Genomic DNA, 23,359 nt, shown 5'->3' with positions numbered 1-23,359 from the left:
TGTTTTCATTTTATGATTCCGGTTCTTACCCAACACTGATATTAACGTTTCACGATGTCGATTTTTTATCAATCAAATCCTTTCACTTTAGTTTAGTTTGGCAATATGTTTTTGTCAGAAACAGTAATCTGCGTGTCAAACATTTTATCTTTTACAAATTAATGTCCAACACACAATAATTATATGGTGTTTTGTTTAATCAAATAATTTTACTTAAAGTGGTTTATGTGATACATGTACAATCTGTCAACATGAAAACATCTTTAACAATAACTCGTTGCACTTAAGGGTGTATGCCATAAACACACTAAAATGGGTATCCTATCTTACTTGAAATGTTTTATTTCCAAAATATTTCCGATAATAGTTTATAATGGCTGGTTTTATGAGTGTTTAAATGATATACAGGAGGTAGTGCAGGAGTACTTCTGAACTATGTGATAATTAATGGCTTAAAGGGAGATCACTCTAACACAATCACAAACAAATGCTGAGCACAAAAACACATGATGTACAGTAAATTATTAATCGCATATTATTATTTTTTGTGAAAAGTAGAGATTTCAGGTTCACATATATTATGAATATTTTGTTAAGAAACCTTTTAAACAAATTCAAGATACCTGGTATTGTTCCTTTCAAAAACTAAATTTATGGTAGTGTAGGGTTGAGCCCTGCAGCCTTGCCTGAAGCTGTGAGGCTGTGGGAGAATTGTCACACACTACTGTGACTTTAACAAGCTACCAATACTGTCATAACAAACTATACAGTAATTTATGTCCCCCAAACCTGTTAGCTACCGACCACTTTATCTGTTTTTCTAGGGAAGGATCACTACCCTGAATATATAGTAATGTGTACAACATTTCCCCTTACAACATTAAGTATCCCCAGAGTCATTTAATTAACATTTTTCTTACATTTGCAGTGCAAGCGTGAAGTTAATGTGAAGAGTATGGTAAGTCTATATCGCCTGAAATGGTCCCCGCTATCGGCAATTACCACAAAAACACTATCAATCATTGTCACAAAGTAGTTCAAATTCCAGTCAGGTTTTCAACCAAGCATACTGCAACATTTGAAATTAAGTTTTTAAACAATTTTATACGAAATTTGTTTTCCAGTCACTTCTGATTTCAAATTATGATTGTTTTAAATCGCAAAAGATGGTGCATATATTTTTTTATATTTTTTATAAATTTGTAGGAAAATAATTTAGTGCGTATCGAAGGGTATCAGTAATCTGGTAACCAGGTAATCTCACTATCTAGCTAGTGTTTTAGGGGACTGGCTTTATATATATAGGTATATACAACTCTATCAATATCCTAGCTGTATCACAATTCGGCCACTTATAGTATCCCTCTCCAAGTTGGACGCATTTCAAAAAGCTATTTATTTAAAAGCAAATTTAATGTAGTTTTTTATGTTTATTCATTGTATAGATATGATATTTTAATTTCTGATATATTTGTCATTTTCATATTGATCCCCAAAACTAATGACTTTTCGGCTGTTGCTTTTTATCTTTCGTGGTTGTGAAAACCTGACCTGTATATTTTAATTCATCAAATTAAAACAAATTCATAAAATTTGCTGATGATAGTCTTCGTAATCCACAAAATAGGGCACATTTATGCAATGAAAAAATCGGATAAATTAATCAATTAGACTTATGTTTGTCAGATAAAATCAATTAGACTTATGTTTGTCAGATAAAATCAATTAGACTTATGTTTGTCAGATAAAATCAATTAGACTTATGTTTGTCAGATAAAATCAATTAGACTTATGTTTGTCAGATAAAATCAATTAGACTTATGTTTGTCAGATAAAATCAATTAGACTTATGTTTGTCAGATAAAATCAATTAGACTTATGTTTGTCAGATAAAATCAATTAGACTTATGTTTGTCAGATAAAATCAATTAGACTTATGTTTGTCAGATAAAATCAATTAGATTTATGTTTGTCAGATAAAATCAATTAGACTTATGTTTGTCAGATAAAATCAATTAGACTTATGTTTGTCAGATAAAATAAATTAGACTTATGTTTGTCAGATAAAATCAATTTCTTTTTTCAGCAAACCAAGAAGACTGTGTTAATCCATATTTGATCAATTAATCAAATTCATTTTATCTTCAATCTGTCAAAAATTATATACATTACTAAACTATCAATTTGAAACTTTGTATTTACCAAAAGACACATCTGCAGAAATAAATACTTGATCAATCAACCTAATCTAATATACAGGTATACCTAAATTATTTTTTCTTGCTGAAGAATTTTCTACTTGGTATATGTATTTCCTGTATGGATCGCGAGCCTCGTCTGTTAAGTCAGTAGGTCCCTGAAGCCGGGTTTCCCCCATAAATCACACTGGGGCTGCCAGGCTAGGGAACAAAGACCCATGTTGTGTGTCCTACCTGTGTATCGCGGTGTGGAACCCCAGTAATGACTGGAGTGGAGCCTAAAATACTACCCGATTTTTTTTATAAATGACTATTTATAATTATTTATATATTTTTTTAACAGGGCTGAACAGTGCTACATGGTGCCACACTGCCAAGGCTTTTCATAAATGGGTATTTATAATTGGTTACAAATTCCTTCACATACTCCTGAAAGTTGTTAGGCTAATCAATTCCCCACTTGTATTAACTTATGGCCATTGTGTTGCTTTCCAAAAAAATATTTTGAGATTTATTCTTTTATAGTGTAAATTCAATTTCACATAGAATTTGAAAGAAAACAAAAACATTTAATTCTTTAAATCATGTTAATTTCACGCAGATCATAATTCTTCAATGAAAATAAAAACATACTTATAAACTTAGGTAATGTTTGTTTTTTATCTTTAATTAATGATTTCAGCTTTCTGTGAGTATTGCCTGCCTTGTTCGGTGAATTCACCCGTTTGACTTATAAAGTGTCTACGAAGGACAGGACAATACCTGCATGTTCAAAACGTCCATTCTCTCACCTGTCTGTTAATTATTGACCCTATTAAGAGAGGTCAACTGATGAAGTTAATCATCATTGTCTTGACACCATTTGAACAACAAAAACATGATTACCTCCCTTTGTATACAGGCAAAGTGATGCTCTATCCATTTAATCACCATATTTATGTAGCGTGTATGATATATCAGTATCTGTTGTATTTTACCGTGTATGATACATCAGTATATGTTGTATTTTACCGTGTATGATATATCAGTATCTGTTGTATTTTACCGTGTATGATATATCAGTATCTGTTGTATTTTACCGTGTATGATATATCAGTATCTGTTGTATTTTACCGTGTATGATATATCAGTATCTGTTGTATTTTACCGTGTATGATATATCAGTATCTGTTGTATTTTACCGTGTATGATATATCAGTATCTGTTGTATTTTACCGTGTATGATATATCAGTATCTGTTGTATTTTACCGTGTATGATATATCAGTATCTGTTGTATTTTACCGTGTATGATATATCAGTATCTGTTGTATTTTACCGTGTATGATATATCAGTATCTGTTGTATTTTACCGTGTATGATATATCAGTATCTGTTGTATTTTACCGTGTATGATATATCAGTATCTGTTGTATTTTACCGTGTATGATATATCAGTATCTGTTGTATTTTACCGTGTATGATATATCAGTATCTGTTGTATTTTACCGTGTATGATATATCAGTATCTGTTGTATTTTACCGTGTATGATATATCAGTATCTGTTGTATTTTACCGTGTATGATATATCAGTATCTGTTGTATTTTACCGTGTATGATATATCAGTATCTGTTGTATTTTACCGTGTATGATATATCAGTATCTGTTGTATTTTACCGTGTATGATATATCAGTATCTGTTGTATTTTACCGTGTATGATATATCAGTATCTGTTGTATTTTACCGTGTATGATATATCAGTATCTGTTGTATTTTACCGTGTATGATATATCAGTATCTGTTGTATTTTACCGTGTATGATATATCAGTATCTGTTGTATTTTACCGTGTATGATATATCAGTATCTGTTGTATTTTACCGTGTATGATATATCAGTATCTGTTGTATTTTACCGTGTATGATATATCAGTATCTGTTGTATTTTACCGTGTATGATATATCAGTATCTGTTGTATTTTACTGTGTATGATATATCAGTATCTGTTGTATTTTACCATGTATGATATATCAGTATCTGTTGTATTTTACCGAGTGAATACAACTATGTTGTAATATTTTGTATAATTAATAAACAAAGAATGTAACAAACATGTCAGAAATAGGATGATATGACGTTATGAAATAGGATGATATGACGTTATGAAATAGTGATGCTGATTTGATGACTTAAGACATGAAGTCAAAATGACGATTGATGATGAAGATTTAAATTGTTTTTATTTTATATGATATATGAAATGAATTAAGAAGTGTTTGTTTTAGTGAGGTTCTTCTATTCGAAACTCTTACAAAATTAAAATGTTTAAAGAAATATAAAAACAATTGTAAGACCGCTCAAGCAAGCAACTTTTGAAAAAGTCCTGTGACTAAATGAATCTGTTTTTATCATGTTTGAATGGATATATATACCATATGTAGTCAAAATCATTTTTTTCTTCATGCTAAGGTTAAATGTTAGGAAAGAATATTACATGTCGACATGAAATGTGTGAGATATATTTCTTCTGTAACAGAACCAGTGACTGACTCATTCACACTTTGTACATATTCCCATATCGTATTACAAGATCTGGGTAGGACGCTAACCCTTTCACCCCTATGTAACTTTAGTAAACTCTTCCATGCATTGATCTGGATGAGTCCATTATGGTCTGCAGTGGTGAAAGGGTTAAACAATGCTGACTATAAAATACTTTATCAACAGTTCCACAAGGGGATTATAATCTGTCAAAATGGACATGTTTTTTTATTTTAAAGATTTTGTTTTATAAAGTCCTTGAAGCGTAAATGAGTGGAGGAAAGTCGAACACCAATGATACAAGTTGAGCAGTGACATATAAGTCGACAAAGTATTTAAATTTTGTTTTAACTTCGTCCAGAAATTAGATTTCAAACAAGTTTGCCAAAGGAAAAGTTGTAAGATCAAGCATATCGCTTGATGTCATAACCTGCCAAAATTATTTTAATACACATCATATTTATTTTGCTGGAAGACTTAAGAATGGCGGCCTGTTAAGACTGCGGCTTGATAGTAGGAAACACGCGATTATATTGTTTGCACCTGCACCAAGTTTGTAATCAGACTCCCCCTGTATACTTCACTGTCGACAGAACACAGATTTGTTTTCATTGGAAATTATGTAATATAATATTTCGGTGATTATAAGGTCATTATAAATCACAGTATTTGTCCTATGTTGAGGTATAACTTTTGTAACCAAAATTTAATAAAGCCATATTTCTTTCAGTCTGCTTAAAATATGTGAAACATGGATGGAAAAAATGTCTCCGTAATTAATACACAGTTGCTCTGTTGAATAAAAATATGACACATTCATTTAGAAGCAAGACTTAACTGATTACACGTACAGTAACATTCTTAAATTTCTTTTTCAACAACTGTTTAAATTAGACTAAATAACTGCAGTGTATTCAATATGTCAACCGTAATTTTGTATGTTCTTGGGAATGGGTTGGAGGTAAGTTTGATTTTTTTATTTAAATCAAAAAAAAAAAATGACTGATATTAATTGTAATTGATTTTCACTAATTTAACAAATTATAAGAAAACATGCTACCAGAGAAATAATATCTGTGATTTATATTGAGAGTTACCTTCCCTTATTTTTTTCTGATGATTTCTGATATTTCTGTTTTATTCTTGTATTCTTTTGTATCCCTCAAATGTTGTCAGTGTTATTGAGACAAAATTTATTTGGATATGTAAAACGTCAAAAGATTTCATTTCATGGAATTCTTTAATCAATGACACATATTTGGACGTAATGCAGCATCCACCCCTAGAGCAATTAGGAAATATCGAAATTTCTTAATCATTAAAATTAAAACTCAAACAAAACGATTACTATCAGAGAGTGTAAATATATACACATTTGCAGTAATCCTGTCTCAGTAATTTTTTAACAAATTAGGAAAAGCCAAAAAATTGTACCACTCAATATAAAATTGAATCTTTGTATTCCTAAGTATTATATATAGGTGTGGTGCTAAATTGTTTTATGAACAACTTGTCGGAGATGCACAGGAATCACAGTGCACTAGTTAATATAAGTATAATTAGATTAATTTAACTCCCCTGATGAACAGCCAATCAGAATGGAGGAAGTGTCCCCAAGCTCATTAGATTTATGTTAATGACTTTATTTGACCTATTGGTACCAAACATCAATTCACTTATATTGGTCAAATTAATTTCACACATAAACTGATACATAGCCGACTTATTTCCAGAATCCCGTACGAGCTGGCGGACGAGATGAACAATCACACCTACTTAGAGTTAAAATACACCCATCCAGACCATACATTTAATTACACCTTGTCTTCCACTTTAATCTTAATCCCTTAATAAGACAGAATATCTGATTGACATTAAGGCCATTACTTGGCAAATTGCATGCACTTCCAGAACAATGTATTTTAAAATCGTCCTATTGTCTTTCGTTACAATAACATTTTGCATACCTGTGTAAATTAAACGGCATACCTGAATACTCTTTTTACTTATATAGTTATTTGTACCTGTGTCGTGATTACCTATTACTTACCTATGTAATAAAATATTGACTACCTGTGTCATGATAACTACTGACTATGATCAGGTGTACCTGTCTTACTCCTAGTATTTGTGTGCCTGTGTTTTTCGTACCTGTGTATTTTTTCTTGTTTACGGATAGCTGACTATGGAGAACAGGTTGAGTACATGACAATGGCCTCTGTATCAGTTTCACATGGTGACACCAATGTGAATACAAAAACCCTTCTCTTAGCCTAAACAGTTGTTATCAAGTCGCAACACAAAGGACGCAAATGTAGAATATGTCGACGAAATCGTATGGCGCTTTGTTGTTACCTGTGCCCGGGTTATGCGAGACGAAAAGATATGGCCGAACCTCTCACCATTTAAAACCCCAGATATCTGAAAGGTCTTACTCAACAGTTTTATCATTCTTCTTTTGGGTCTTTTTTTTAATAAGTTAACTATAAGTAAGTAAGTCAGGAGCCATTATAAACCTAGTTTTTAACACAACTTCTATTTTAAATTTTACGTTTCTTGTCTGTACTAACAGGGCTTTTCACCTGTGTAAAACAGTCATGCCAATGTCTGTGACATTTATGGTAATATTTTGTGACTTTAATGTTGAATGATTTCATACAAATCTGGCAAATTAATTTCATTGATATTGCTGCCGTAAAAATGAAACTGCCAATGATGATTTTGTGACCATGGCGACATGTATGTGACGAACCCGTTGCTTTAGATATCTGAATAGTTTAAGATTTGACTGGTACAATGACGGTTGGTTCAGTTCTCCTAACATTGACAGGACAAACAGTTGTATACCTGGCGTAGTATAAAATCCCTGTCAATCCAAAGATGATCAAAACTATATACAAAATGAGTTTATCTCGAGCAATCAAACAATCTAAATGAGACTAACTTGTGAAATAGACCACGGGGGAAGAGAAACTGTTGACCACTTAGTCAGAGGACGGACGAGCCAACCACTATGCCACTAGTTACCTAGGAAACAGCTGATTACAGAAGTTTGAGTTTTCCTATCAATATGTTTCATTGCAGGTTTGTAACTTCAACATTCAGTTGACTTGTAAATCAAATCTTGTTTCTCAAAAATGTCGGAAAAGTTATTTTTGTTTACATAGAAATATCTTTATACCCTTCCTGTAAGTTATTTTTGTTTACATAGAAATATCTTTATACCCTTCCTGTAAGTTATTTTTGTTTACATAGAAATATTTTTATACCCATCATCCTGTAAGAACTTTTGACTTTAAAAAATAGCCCCACCTTTGTATAGCTGATATAAAATATGGAGAAGGTAGAAAATTCTTCTGTGTGTTTCTCAGTTCATAAATCAATGAGTTACTGTCAGCTCCATTCATTGTATGACATCCAGGGCCAGCACCCTTTAAAAATATTCCTCCAATTTTTCATAAATAAAAAGCGCCCAGCCTATCAGAGAGTGCCTATCCTGGTGGTCCCTACCAAGTTATGTATCCCTATATGTAATTTATTAGGTCAAATTTTCATTTTCCCATTTGGAGAGTAGACTCATGCTACCGTAGCACACACTGCGTTCCCATAGGTGTGAGATTGTTTTCAATACGATACATTCTGTACATAAAGTTAGGTACATTCTGTACATAAAGTTCGTGTCAATTTTCGGTGCAGCTGTTTGTTAAAAATTCTAAAGCCATTTGTTGCTGAATATTGTAATAAACAGATAGAAATGGACGGTCCCCATTCGATGGTAGTTTTGCACAAACTGGTTTCCATTTTAAACTTGCTGATGACATTTTGACAGATTATAAATATGTTTGTACAAGAAGCTTATCGTACCATACAGAGCTGCCACCATCCTAGGATAACCGTAATCCCCAGCATTTACCAGTTGTGTTGCTAAATTCAGATGTTATTTATATCATTATGTTCTTCACAGAAAACTGAAAACTATTTGGGAAACATTTGACCTATAAATTTCCTGGTTTGGAATAATCATATCTAGATGATGAACAGGGAAATAAAGGTAAATTTGAATTTAAAGAAAATCCTTTTTTTTCAAATAACATTTGATATATAAAACCTTCAATTTGAATAGGAACAGCAACTGTTTATGACAACAGGCTTTCACAAGCCCATTCCTCACAGTCTCTAAAGTTTGACAGGATTTTCTCAAAAGGAACTGATAGTGCTGATCCACGGTGGACTGGGGGATTCCTAGAGGGACCGTTTGGGACCTCAGAGTTCCTGGAGGACTGATCCACGGTGTACTGGGGGGTTCCTAGAGGGATCGTTTGGGACCTCAGAGTTCCTGGAGGACTGATCCACGGTGGATAGGGGATTCCTAGAGGGACCATTTGGGACCTCAGAGTTCCTGGAGGACTGATCACGGTGGACTGGGGGATTCCTAGAGGGATCGTTTGGGACCTCAGAGATCCTGGAGGACTGATCCACGGGGTACTGGGGGATTCCTAGAGGGACCGTTTGGGCCCTCAGAGTTCCTGGAGTACTGATCCACGGTGTACTGGGGGATTCCTAGAGGGATCGTTTGGGACCTCAGAGTTCCTGGAGGACTGATCCACGGTGTACTGGGGTATTCCTAGAGGGACCGTTTGGGACCTCAGAGATCCGGGAGGACTGATCCACGGTGTACTGGGGGATTCCTAGAGGGACCGTTTGGGACCTCAGAGATCCTGGAGGACTGATCCACGGTGAACTGGGGGATTCCTAGAGGGACCGTTTGGGACCTCAGAGTACCTGGAGGACTGATCCACGGTGGACTGGGGGATTCCTAGAGGGATCGTTTGGGACCTCAGAGATCCTGGAGGACTGATCCACGGTGGACTGGGGGATTCCTAGAGGGATCGTTTGGGACCTCAGAATTCCTGGAGGACAGAAACCATTCCAGGGGGTTTCATCTAGCCTAAATATTTCCTTAATCTGAGGTTATGTGTAATTAACCCATTCACCCCTAAAGTCACATTTGAACCTTACCAAATCAAAGACTGGGCTAGTCCAGTTTAAAACTGTAGAGGTGAATGAGTTAAGCTGTCAGACCAGAGTTGACTTTGTTTACATCGGTAACAGTAACTAAGGAACTTGCCTGAGTTAAGCTGTCAGTCCAGCGTTTGTTTACATCGGTAACAGTAACTAAGGAACTTACCTGCAGATGAAGTTCTGACATTGAGGTTGATCACATGATCCGCGGTTCTGTTTTGATTGGTGAATGGATTAATGGCGATACAGTGATACTGGCCCTGGTCCGATTTAGATGTATTGGTGATTTGTAACCCCCCTGATGATAAAATCCGGTAATGATCTGAAAATAAAAAATTATAAAATGTTAAAGCTTCATGTCATTTTGTCTTGAGTGCAGATCTGTTTTTACAGCAGTAAATGTTGCGTCATAAACTGTCCTGTTGTAATACTGTACAGCAGTAAATGTTACGTCATAAACTGTCCTGTTGTAATACTGTACAGTATTATATGTATTCACAAAAACATTCTTTGTGAAAATATGTCGGAACAAAATCAGTCAAACAGATTTATACTGTGTAATTATGGGTGTGCCTCGGGTTGTCATAGCGATATTTTAATAAGCTGATTCCTGATTAATACCTTTCGTTTTTAAATTTATAGATCTCCTTAAGCCTATAGGGTTACCCAAACTTCAAAGTTGTATAAATACATGTTGTACAGTCGAAAATTAATGACTTTACCAGGTTTTCTGCTGCCGTGTAAAACAGGCGATCAGTTTAAAGATGGAAAGTGAAGGTCGTGTAGTAAACATCCAACATGTGTATTGTATTAATGAACATTAATGACCGGCATTAAGTGTCCCACAAATCACTAGTTTTATCACGGCTTGTCGCCTTCCGGTATCAGCCTCAACACTAAACCAGAGCTTACAACCACACAAAACATTTATATTACCAATGAAAATTTCTTATTACTGCCTGCAATAACGTCTAATTCACGGAGAAAAAACACTGGCCCAAGTTCACTTTCTCTCATGCCGTACATCACAATTTTTTTAGTCTCTGGAGAAATTCTACTAAATTGTGATCCATACTACCAATAAATACCTGACATTTTTTTTTTATTTATCCGCCAAAACACTGACCCATATTAAATAAGAAATTTCCTAAATCTGACTTTTACCACATGTACGTGGACTTGTATCAGAAGGGGAGAGAACTCACGAAAGAATAAGGAGAGAAGTGAAAAATACACTTAAGTTTAGATTAATTTCTCTTGCATGACTGCAAAGTTTGAAAACAAATATTGTGATGAATTTACCGGTACAAAATTCCTAAAATACTGTAGATATGGGTACTGAGGGTGAGTTTAACCATTTATATAATTGGACTTATCCCCCAAAAGGTGGCATTACTCTTGTCAATTTTTCAGGGGGTGGGCTTATTACTGGATAGGGCTTATCATTGGTAACATCCAGTATTAACTATACACAGTCCTGATGTTCTATTTAGTTGATATCTTTAACAGCTAGGGAAACCATGTCAATAGTTTGTTGTTGAGGTAATGACACGTTATGTTTGGACGTTTTTAATCAACATGTTTCCTGTTACTTCTCTAAAAGAATTAGGGTACGGTATCCGGTACGGTCTCCGGTACGGGAGGTACGGTATCCGGTACGGTATCCGGTATCTACGGTATCCGGTACGGTATCCGGTACGGGAGGTACGGTATCCGGTACGGGATCCGGTACGGGATCAGGAAACAAACCAGTTTTTGGGGAATCATGAACACTGTAGTACATTAGCTACAAAACTAATAATGCCAGTCCTGTTTTTGTGCAAAGCATATAAAATGAACAAACAAAACCAACATAAACAATGATTTTGTTGCGGTCAGAAATGTCACTTCATATCAGAAATGTAACTTCATATCGTCCATTAATCCAAGAAGAATATATTTAGATATCAAAAATTATCTTTAAACGAAACACAGAAATGTTTAAGGCGTGTAAACAAACAAAATGTAACTTTACATAAACAGTATATATACAATAGCCCCTCCTACAGGTTGTTAACAACATCAGACAAAAACATTGTTTGGGATAATATTTAAAATTTGGGGTCATATAAAATTCATCTTTTAAAGGTCACCTGCCAGATATCATTTTTAATACACGAGACAGTTTCTTTGACATGGGCTGTATGCCTCAGACAAGGATATGTTCATTTTTGAAATAATTTTTGAAACACAATCTGTGGCCAGTCATGTGATCAGGCAGTGCCTGTGTGACTTAAGCCATTAAACCTTAGAATATTAATGTCCCGGTCCTAACAATATTTCAAATTTGTCTCGGATTTGAAAACCTATACCGAGTTAATCTAAGTAAATGGCTGAGACGATTGTTTAAGATCACCTGATGGCATGAGTTAAGTTTGTAAGGTTTGTAAAGAGGAAAGAAGAACAGCAATCGACAAGTTTTTTTAACATTTTCTTTAAATTTTAATGGATTTTCAAACCGTTCGACCTGTGATTCCACCAGCGCTCACATTAGAGGCAAGGGGACTTACATTGTGCTCCTTAGCTCGATTCAATGTGGTGTAAATTTAAATCGTTTTCCCAAATATATCGTCAGACAAATATCCATCAAATGTTTAAAAAGAAATCCCATTACTACACAGATATACAGCTATCGGCTCTTGTAGTCCAACGGTGAGTAAAACCCGTCTCTTTGTCCTCAACTCTTAAATGGCTTTCCTTCCACTAGCACCTACCAAATTACTCTCTACCTGAAAACCATTGATGCCCAGTAACCTTAGTTACTAATGAGATCACACTAGAACTGTCCCAGGGTTTGATTTCATTTAATGAACATCGTTTCTCAATTAAAAACCTGTATGATATACGATATTATTCATTCCTAGCATTGTCAATTTATTTAATAACAAAACAATTCTTTTCAAAATATTTTAATGAGTGACACTGTGACCATATTTGAGGTTGTTTTTTGCTTCATCATATGACCTTCAATGTTTATGTATATAAATGTTTCACATATTTACATACTTATACCAGATATACCTTTATTGGAAGAAAATAAACATTATTCTTTTTTTAAATTTAGGTTCCAGCTGTTTAAAATCTATTTAAACACTTTTCAAAATATGATTTTTTTTTGAGAAATATCAGAAAATGTACAAAGTTTTTGTTTTGTTTTCCTTGTGACTGCTTTGAACCCCTGTAAAATGAACATACAAATTTAGCTCTATATCTTTTTGGAAATTCACTAATATATTTTCTGAGCTTTTTTATGTTTTAGCTTTAGCTGCCCTATCCTGATTACAAAGGGCTCCACATTCTAGCTACAGTACAATGTGCTGTATGTAGTACATACTCGTGGATACTTGTACTCGTGGATACTTGTACTCGTGGATATTTGTACTCATTGGTATTTCCGTTGGACAAGCTCCCACCAACTATCATGTTCTATGGATTTTCTATTTCTTATGAAAACTAGACACATGCAGAGTTGTGAATTGCTCGACCGGAAATCATCACACTAGAATTTCAGGAGAAATATTTTTGATCACTATCGACAGTCTCGGGACGACATGATACGTACCAGTTACACACTTCTAGCTACGCGGCCTTGTTTCTGTTGCTACAGACGATGTTTTATATCTATTTTGTGCCGTGATAGTCTACTATATCTATTTCATGTACAAGCTAAAAATTTCTATATGAGAAATGTTTTAAGAAATATAGATATGTGTATCAGGTATTTTTCTCTAGTCATGGTTTTGGGTAAATATTTAACAGGAGGCCGGAATATTGCGAATTAGATTGACATTTGTTATAAATTTTTTTAATCTTTTTTCCTTTGGAAGAAATTATCTGTTGTTTATTATTCAGCAAGAAATAAGGCAAAATAACCCCAAGTAAGACCTTTTAAAAGAGTACCAAACATTTGTATTGTTCACAAATGATAACCTTAGTTAATTTCCAACCTAAATCCTCAAGAATATCTTTCCAAGTTTATCGAAGGTTCAGGTTTAAATGTTCAACTTAACAAAGTAATAGTGATGTCACATGAAAAGTAAGTAAAACCAATCTCTAATGAGTTGATGAATTAAAACACTCCAAATGAAAACAAAACCCCAATAAAACTAGGAAACACACTTGATAACAACACCAAGAATTCCTTAATGACCGTCTCGTCAAATTGGAAGGATTCAAGTAAAAATCCAGAAATAGTTTTTTTTTTTTTAACGGCCATGACTCAGATTCACAGATGGTGTTGTGATGTTTTTTTATAAGAATGGTTTAAAAATAAACCCCTACCACCTTTGTTAACACGGCTCTAAGTCCCAGTCAGTATTTCACAGCTAGTGGCCAAATGTCGCGGACGTTCCAGACAATTATAAGGTCACATAGGATTGTATTCCGCCCCACTTAGTGTAATAGTGATAGTAGGCTACTGTTCGGAAATGTCCAAAACAATTAGGCCATCAACAGAATAACATTCCCCCATCCCCGTACTTTTTTCCATAAAGATAATACACTCCCGTCCTGAGATTCATTATAAACGGCCTGTGCTGTCCAGAAAATTGAACCTTTCCTTCATCTTAATTTTTTGTAAAAATGATTAAGTCCCAAGATCTTTGCCCTATTTCACCACTGTGGACCATAATGGACTCATCCATATCAAAGCATAGTAGAGTCTACTCAAGTTACATAGGGTGAAAGGGTTAAAAACAGTTGTATCATCAACAGTTTAAAACAGTTGTATCATCAACATAAGCATGTATTTCTCTAAAGTTTAGGGATTCCAGTTTTATAATATTAGCTTTGATGCTTTAGTCTTTCTGAAGCAATTATAAGGCTTTATTAAAATATTTGTTTAAGTTTATTCTTAACAATTGTTCTGTCTGTCATAATTAAGATGCTACAACAATTTTAGACCACATATTTATTTTTTTTGGAGTCGGATTGTTCTTTTTAAGTTGTAGTTCTATATCCTTTTTCCTTGACCTCATTCACCTCTGAAGACACATTTGAACTCTTCCAATTCAAAGTTTGGAATAGTTCATTATGAAATTTCAGAGGTGAATGAGTTAAATCTAGAAGCAGTAGAAGGACCACTAGACAGATATAAACATACTTATTTAATTTATTTTTTACTTCTTTATGCTAAAACATCTGTCAATATATTTTTTCAGAATAAAGTCATTAGATGAGTTGTTAAGTTAACATGTCAGAGTTATGACATTTCAGCGAGATTAAACTTTAAATGGTCAATTATTCATGTACGTCATCGTCATATGACTTTATAGCTTTTCCGAAGATGTAAAAATCTTAGTAAATATGTCAAATCATAGTGAAGATGTAAAATCATAAATAATCAAATTATCAAAGAACTTTTATGAAAAAGGAAACAGTAATAAGTGACAAATTTGATAATAAGTTGTCTCCCCTGAATATTCAAAAGTTTCCTTCTGTTAATTGCTGAAGCCGTGATCAAATTCCACAGACAGGAACACACTGAGTGGAAACCCATCGCACCATCTGGGAACATGTTGTTTTTATTTCTTGATTAGCAAAACACACTTTAAACCTAAGCGATTTGAAACACAAACTATTCTTGAGGTCAAAAGTTCAGATAATTCCTCCCAAACTCAGAGCACAAACAGACTGCAATTGAGAAATTTCAAAAAGCTAAAAAAAAGCGTTTTATATCTGTTGATAATCACGTATCACAATACATTCGCCATGGCTGTGGATTTGAAGAAACTTCTAGCCACTGTTGTGTGCTGTGATTTCTCTACATGGCTAGCCCCAAGCCTGTGATAACAGCCCGGATCAGTGCAGTCTAGGACAGCTTGCAGCCTACTCCAGTATACAGATACACATCCACAACACGAGAGATCTCCAGGCTCTCCATCTCACAATCCCAACCTCAGAAACTAGATCCATTAGCGAAGGGAGGGGGTGTAGGATATAGCCCTAGCCATATCAGAACTGTCAAAAACTCTTTAGAAAATGGAAACAGTAAACGACTTCTTTTCCTGTGGAATCTAATTTATTGTCGAAGGAAAAAGAAAAAAAAGCAGCTAAAAAAAACCTTGTGTACCAAGTCTGAGGCTACATTGCTGCCAAAACATGTGTTTCACTCTTATTATCACTTATATCCCCTTAATATGGCCGCGTATCGGTTGTGTTAGGGGAAACTTCTTACAAGTTTTGTTTATAAATCGACCCACTGAACATGGTCTGGTATATATAGGTATATATAGGCAGACACGTGAATCAAATGTCTAAGATGATAACATTGGTTTATTTAGTAGGTTTTCACATTTCCGTTTGTTCTTTAACTTAAAAAGTCTTTTACTACTTTGGTTCCTCTCCACCTCCAGATCTATCCCATTCTAATATTTGTCTATGTCATCACCATATTAAAATGTTTCATATCACCATGCTAATTAAATACTCACAAAGATATTGGTACAATATTATCCCCTCAAATCTAAGCATATATGTTTGTTTTTGCCCACTTTGACAGCTGTCCTGTTTATGCATCCTTCCATTTTCTCCTTGTTTCAATATTTACACTTTCACGCTTCAAAGTTCTCCATCTTTAAATATCAACATTTCATAAATCTTCATTTTCAAATCTTCCCATTTTATTCTTGAAGATTCTCCATCCTTGAATCTTCCCATTTTTGTATGTTGAAGATTCTTTTTTCCCTGATCTGTTTATCTGCTAACCTCTGCCTGTAAACATTACTTCCCCTTATATCAGAATAATTCAATAAGTATAAGATAACATTCTGTAGTCTATCCTGTTTCTGCCTGAGAATTACGAGAAATAGGTTTGCAACTTCCCTACATCGACCAATTAGCTAACATTAGGGTTGAGTCACCTGAAGTTAGTGTAGATTGCCCTCCCTGCCAAAGCCCCCTACCCTCATCCTTCTCCACCGTTCTCCCTAACTAGTAAATTACCCCCTCCCGGCTCTTCTGTTAGACTAGTTATGTAGCATATCTTAATTTCAATAATCTACTCCCAGACTGTCGGCCACTTAGTGGAGCGTTACATGAGAAACCATTCTCAGTAGCAGCACAGGTGTACATGAGGTGATTGTAGAATATATATTTTGTAAATTGCAGTTTTACCATATGTCTATAATTTAAATGTATTACTCTCATGTCAGAGAATCCCTAAAACATAAATATAACCCAGGTTTTAAACCAAACTGAAGTGTTCCTACTTCTAAAATGTTCATCTCATCTTGCCGACTTTTAATTTTTATTTGCTGTGTGAGTTATATTTTTGAATTATTTCAGGGAGGTTCTAACACTCCCTTACAAGAGCAAAATAAATAGTGTTATCCTTCCCTCTGCTATTTTAAGATCTTCACTTCATCTTTTGTTGAAATTTGGTTTTATATATTTCCTACATATATACAATTGAATTAAAGCAGTAGTTTTAGTGATTATTATAACACATTCCCTTGTAAGGTCATATAACATTATATGGATGCATATATATATATATTATAAGACAATTCCTTATAAGGTCAAACAACCATATATGGAAGTACATGACAAAGTAACGTCCAAACATAACCTCATTAGGTATGTTATGTGCTCCTCTTTCATTTTTTTACCTGATGATCCTGAAATAATTGTTCCATTGAATTCAAAAATGATGTTAGCTGGCGGATGACTTTCGGGTGGCAGACACGGCAACACAACATCATGACCGTCCGTCGTATTTAATGATAAATTTGTTCTAGGTCCAAACTTTTTTAATACTGAAACAAAGATTAGAACATGATTAATAATGTTTTCAAGATGACTAAACAACGACAAAAAACAAGCTTTGATTGTTACTTGTATAACAGTACGGGGAAAATATAGAGGGCAAGACGAAGGTCGGAACCTGGGTCCGCATTCATGAAACCGTTCTCATGCTCAAGTAACATGGTCATAGACTCAAGCCGAAAGATTGAAAATGGTGCTCACCAAAATGATTTGATATCAATAACAAATTATGACTTGATTATTAATCTGTCACGGGAAGAAGAAATTTGACGTTTTTGAAGTAAAATCTGAGTATATGAGAACGGTTTCATGAATACAGGCCCTGGTCACTGATAATTGTAGTTCAGATGCCTCAATTGTCCGACTTCCTTTTTGATATTATGTTTTTGATCTGTACGGACATCACTATTTACAACCCAGATTAGGATAACCACACGCTAAGGATATACAAGGACTTATAGCAAGAGTTCAATAAAACGTTTTTTAAAATATTTAACTTGGATTAAGATTGGAACCCTAGGTGGATGTTTGTAGCAGAGTGTACCTGGATTCAGATTGGAACCCTAGGTAGATGGACAATTCTAACAAATCAAGCCCTGATTCAGTAATGTAGGTGGAGGCTTGTCACAGATCAAACCTTGATTCAGAACTCCAACTCCAGGCCGATACTTTAAACAAACCCAACCATGCTTCAGGATTTGGACCCTAGGTGGATACTTGTCACAGATCAAACCCTGATTCAGACCCTAGGTGGACACTTGTAACAGATCAAACCCTGATTCAGAACCTAGGTGGACACCTGTCACAGATCAAACCCTGATTCAGACCCTAGGTGGATACTTGTCACAGATCAAACCCTGATTCAGACCCTAGGTGGACACTTGTCACAGATCAAACCCTGATTCAGACTGTAGGTGGCCACTTGTCACAGATCAAACCCTGATTCAGACCCTAGGTGGGCACTTGTCACAGATCAAACCCTGCTTCAGAACGTAGATAGCAAGTTGTCACAGCTCAAACACTGATTCAGACCCTAAGTGGCCACTGGTCACAGATCAAACCCTGATTCAGAGCCTAGGTGGACACTTGTAACAGATCTAACCCTGATTCAGACCGTAGATGGCAACTTGTCACAAATCAAACCCTGATTCAGACCGTAGAAGGCCACTTGTCACAGATCAAACCTTGATTCAGAACTCCAACTCCAGGCAGATACTTTAAACAAACCCAACCATGCTTCAGGATTCAGACCCTAGGTGGACACTTGTTACAGATCAAACCCTGATTCAGACCGTAGCCGGCCACTTGTCACAGATCAAACCATGATTCAGACCGTAGATGGCCACTCGTCACAGATCAAACCCTGATTCAGAGCCTAGGTGGACACTTGTAACAGATCATAACAACTATAATGTGCAGTTATCTATTGATGGTTTTCTACAAAGTTAATACTGAACTGTCAAACAGTGGATCTTTTTCTTTCTACATTTTTTTTCTTAAGAAGCATAATTTTGACTTCAGATATATATTGGAAAATATTGTCCTTTTTCATCTACTGAGAAACATAAAATAATTTTAAGCAAATATACTGCTAGTGGAGAGTGCCTTAATTATTTTGGGTTAAATGAACCTAAACAAAATTTATCATGAAAAGTATATTTTTTGTGGTAAAATGTTTTGACAGATTTAAACATAATTCTACGAATCATTACTTTCACATCTTTAAAAACAGTGTACACCTAGAAAGGGGGACAACTCTAGATAGACTCTAGGTCAAAATTATCTCCAGAAATTCTCTGATATCAAATTTCAATTTTCAAAGTAGCTCTTTTAACCAACATGGCTACATGTCAAGTTGATCGGAGCTCTTTCTCACCCCGAGGTATAACATGTCGCTTTCATACCCTCTACGCTTACCCAATAAAAACGGATATACACATTGATATTAATGAGCAAATGTTGTTTTTTCTCTCACATTCTTATCATGTGTAAATATTTTACTTGAGATCTAAATGTAGCCAAATCATTTATAACCACGATAACCCGACTTCCTGTAGATACTTCTCAACTCTGACATGGAAAATCCTGCCAGTGATAGATTCCCTTTAGCGAGCTCTCTAACCGGGGGAGATAGCAAAGGTGTACATTAATTTGTACATTCTGATCACAGATGGCTGTACCTTGTGCACCGATAGATTTATGTAGTAACCGCTAAAAAACTCACCACGACAGCTGGACAACTCACTGTGTAAACTAGAATGGACCAATCAAATCAATTTATCAATAAGAATGAACCAATCAAATTCATCAATATATACTTACGTCTTGTGTTTTAAAATTTAAGAATCCTACCCTTCGATCCAGATTTGCCCATTTTGCCCATTTTGCCCTCAAGGGGTAAAAGGTTGTATTAATCTAACACAGGATTCGACTCTCGAGAAGTCTATTAAAAGTAAGCTAAGTATTTATTTTAGATTTAGTGTATATCCGTAAAAACACGGTTTTATTGTTTAAAAGGTTTTGGAAGAGAAGTTTTTACAACAAATAAAAACGTTGTTTATTGTCATAGAGGAGGAGACCTTAGGAACAAATGAATTAATATACAGCAACAGCCTACCACAACGTTCAGGTTTTCCACCGTGCCATTTTATTAACCGTTACATTAAAGTATCTAAAATAACCGTGCACCAATCTACACTGTCTAACAATAAACACTGTAGCTGATACCGTCATTGAGAACCACCTAAAAACCTACCCTACCTTCATCCTATAGTGGACTAGCCCAACTCAATCGTAAGAACAGTCCTATTAGGATAACAGGGGACAAAAGGTCACCAATTATCTGATTATGTAAACTCCTTGTGTTTTCTAGGCCAATCGCTGGCAGTTCAGAATCTCAAGCTCTGAAATATCTAATCGTTTACCATCTTGTTAGGCACGCTTATCTACATTCACGATAAGACGTATTATATTAGCCGATACGAAATCCGTTTTTCTTTTGTGATACACTGTATATCCTATAGAGTAATTGCGACTTGTCATATTCAACAAAACAGTTTGAGAAAATAGGGGAGCCAATAGTCACAGAAACAGGGCGAGAGGGAGGCTTCATTCAACATTTCTCGAGTGCATCGTAATATTGCATTTGCAACCACAACACCTAATCTTAAAGCGAAGGAAACCGTCTGATGGTGTGTAGATGGTCCGCCATTCTCTAGTTCATCATTCCTGTATCTTGAAAGCAATTAATCAGCTCGATGTTAGAGACAGAATCAAAGTCTGTCTAATGCTGATAATTTGGAAAATCTTTATTTTTTGTATCAAACAAGTTTGTTAATGAGATTCATAGAGTTTCTGACTTGTTCATTTCCTACAGAGCTCTTTAGAATCAAAAATCGGTGGTAATAAACATTTCCTACAGAGCTCTTTAGAATCAAAAATCAGTGGTAAAACAAACATTTGCCTATGAATTAGCTAAGAAATATTTCCCTCAGATTTTTACCAGTAAAAGTTTGTAACTATTCCTTCTACAAAAAAAATCTAGCTTGCTGATTTCCGTATAAGAATAGGATTCTATGTGAAGCAGCTTGAACTCATTTACCCCTGAAATTTCAGAATGCCCTATTCCAACCTTTGAATTGGAAGAGTCTAAATGTTGTGTTCAGGGGTGAATAAGTTAAAACAAAACCATCAACCCCATTTGCTATATTTCAGCATCCCATTATCATAACAAGACATTAAGCAAGGAAGTAATATTATCTGACTGGTCGGAATTTTTGTGTTTCCAATACCTACTTTCCTGTTTACATTTCTGCCGATCTCAATATAAACCGTTTTGGTTTTGGTTTGTTTGTATTTTACGTCCTATTAACAGCTATGGTCATTCAAGGAAGTGTCAGGTTTTGATGGTGGAGGAAAGCCGAGAAAAACCACCGACCTACGGCCAGTACCTGGCGAATGCCCCATGTAGGTCTCGAACCCGCTACCCAGCAGTTGAGGGCTATTGGTAGCAGAATGTCAGATGCCTTAACCACTCGTCCACCGCAGACCAATTTCCAAGGGTAGAACTCTCTTGGAATAGAGGTGGATATTAAGGTAGTATACACCCTTAATGTAAACATACTTGGCCAAATAAGAACAGGTGCAAAACAATCTAATGAATGTAGACTTCCAGAAAACATATTAGACAGTTTATTTGATATGTGAAAATGTCGCATTTGTGTGGCAACTTACCTGCTCTTGTTAATTGTGCAGGTCGGCTAGTAACAGATCCTTGAGGAGTTTCCGCGATACACTCGTAAATCCCTTCGTGATTAATCCCATTCCGCCGATGTTTGAATTTTGTTATATGTAAGTTTGTCCCTGTGAACGTAAATCCTTGCCTGTCGTTTTTTCCTGGTTCTATGAATTCCATATTGAATCGCCATCTTACTTTAGCACTAGATGGCGTTACTTTACATGGTAACGTCACAGACGCCATATTGGGTATCACAGCTGACTCTGGTTCCTCCAGAAAGATTGGCGGCATTTCTGAAATAACAGAGAAAAGATGTAAGTAACAAAACAGGCAGTTTTTACCTATATACAACGACAAACGACTTCGAGAGGGACTGGATCATTTGGTCAGGTAAAACATTTTAAACAGGTTTTATGCCAGAGAAACCGATCAAGGAAGTACCAAGTTATTAAAGTTAGATTTCAGTAAAGTCAGGTTTCATTAAAGTTTATCTAAGATCTATTTTGTAAAACATTGTAATGAATATAACAGTGAAAACCTCGACACCATTGGAACGTTTAATATTGTAATGTGTATTACAGGGAAAACCTCGACACCATTGGAACGTTTAATATTGTAATGTGTATTACAGGGAAAACCTCGACACCATTGGAACGTTTAATATTGTAAAACCTCGACACCATTGGAACGTTTAATATTGTAATGTGTATTGTTTTATCATGCTTATTTACTTTCTGTTATATTATCTATAAAAAAAACATTTGTTCTTGTTTTTGAATTTCCTAGACCAATATAGCGATCACTTCAACTATCAAATATAATACACAGTAAGTCTCTGAGAACATTTTACTTAGTTTTCATATTTTCTGGTTTTGATAAATATTTTATTTTCAAAATATTGTTTTCAATTGGCAGCATGCCTGTCTGAAAAGACCTACTTATCATTTCCACAGCAACATGAACAGTTACAGAAAGAAGCGCTAGAACAGGAATGGTAATGGAACACAAACCACCATTTTACTTCGTTATCTCGGAAGGCAATGGACTTATTTATCCGTTTAGCTAGATTACAAGTATTTTACAATCAGATACTTAGGCATAATAATGGGTGAACATTTATATTATGTATAATATCGTAAAATAATCAACGCATGATTTCTTGAAGAAAACAAACAAGAAATTTATTTGATATCGTAGATAACATCAGTATGTAATGCTGTCCTTCTTAGATAGGTAAGTCTATTCTATTAGGTGTATTAAAAGTTTGAATAACATACACAAATGTCAGAAATAAAAATAAATTTGACAAAATTCAGTAAAACACTTTTAATTAAAATTGTTTATGATTTAATGGGCTGCAAACTGACACAAGGAAGCTGCACCCGCCTATTTTGACAGGTGGACTGGCCCGGGTGACACTTTAAACCAATCCAATCCTATAAGAAATATTTAATAACAGAACACAGTGGTATACACAACATACGGCACTGTCAACATATGTTACAATTCTACGTCGGCAATGAAAACATCTGGAGTTGTTAAAACATCCCCCCTCCACTTCCACCCCTCCGTCCCCCC

At 35.0% G+C, this 23,359-nt stretch overlaps 1 protein-coding gene across 5 annotated transcripts in view; it reads right to left on the bottom strand.

Annotated features, from left to right (window-relative positions):
• The window catches only part of LOC110442266 (brother of CDO-like), a 192,213-nt gene that overhangs the window by 17,875 nt on the left and 150,979 nt on the right, over positions 1–23,359 (bottom strand). For all 5 annotated transcript variants that reach the window (XM_021485781.1, XM_021485780.1, XM_021485778.1 and 2 more), the window contains 3 exons: positions 21,778–22,074; positions 17,388–17,534; positions 9,908–10,063 (listed from right to left, as the gene is read on the bottom strand). In XM_021485781.1, the coding sequence (XP_021341456.1) occupies positions 9,908–10,063; positions 17,388–17,534; positions 21,778–22,074 (600 nt within the window). The remainder of the gene's footprint in view (positions 1–9,907; positions 10,064–17,387; positions 17,535–21,777; positions 22,075–23,359) is intronic.

The sequence above is a fragment of the Mizuhopecten yessoensis genome, unplaced genomic scaffold (assembly GCF_002113885.1).
Source record: "Mizuhopecten yessoensis strain PY_sf001 unplaced genomic scaffold, ASM211388v2 scaffold716241, whole genome shotgun sequence".
In the NCBI taxonomy this organism is placed as follows: domain Eukaryota; kingdom Metazoa; phylum Mollusca; class Bivalvia; order Pectinida; family Pectinidae; genus Mizuhopecten; species Mizuhopecten yessoensis.
This window is presented reverse-complemented; position numbering and strand designations above follow the sequence as displayed.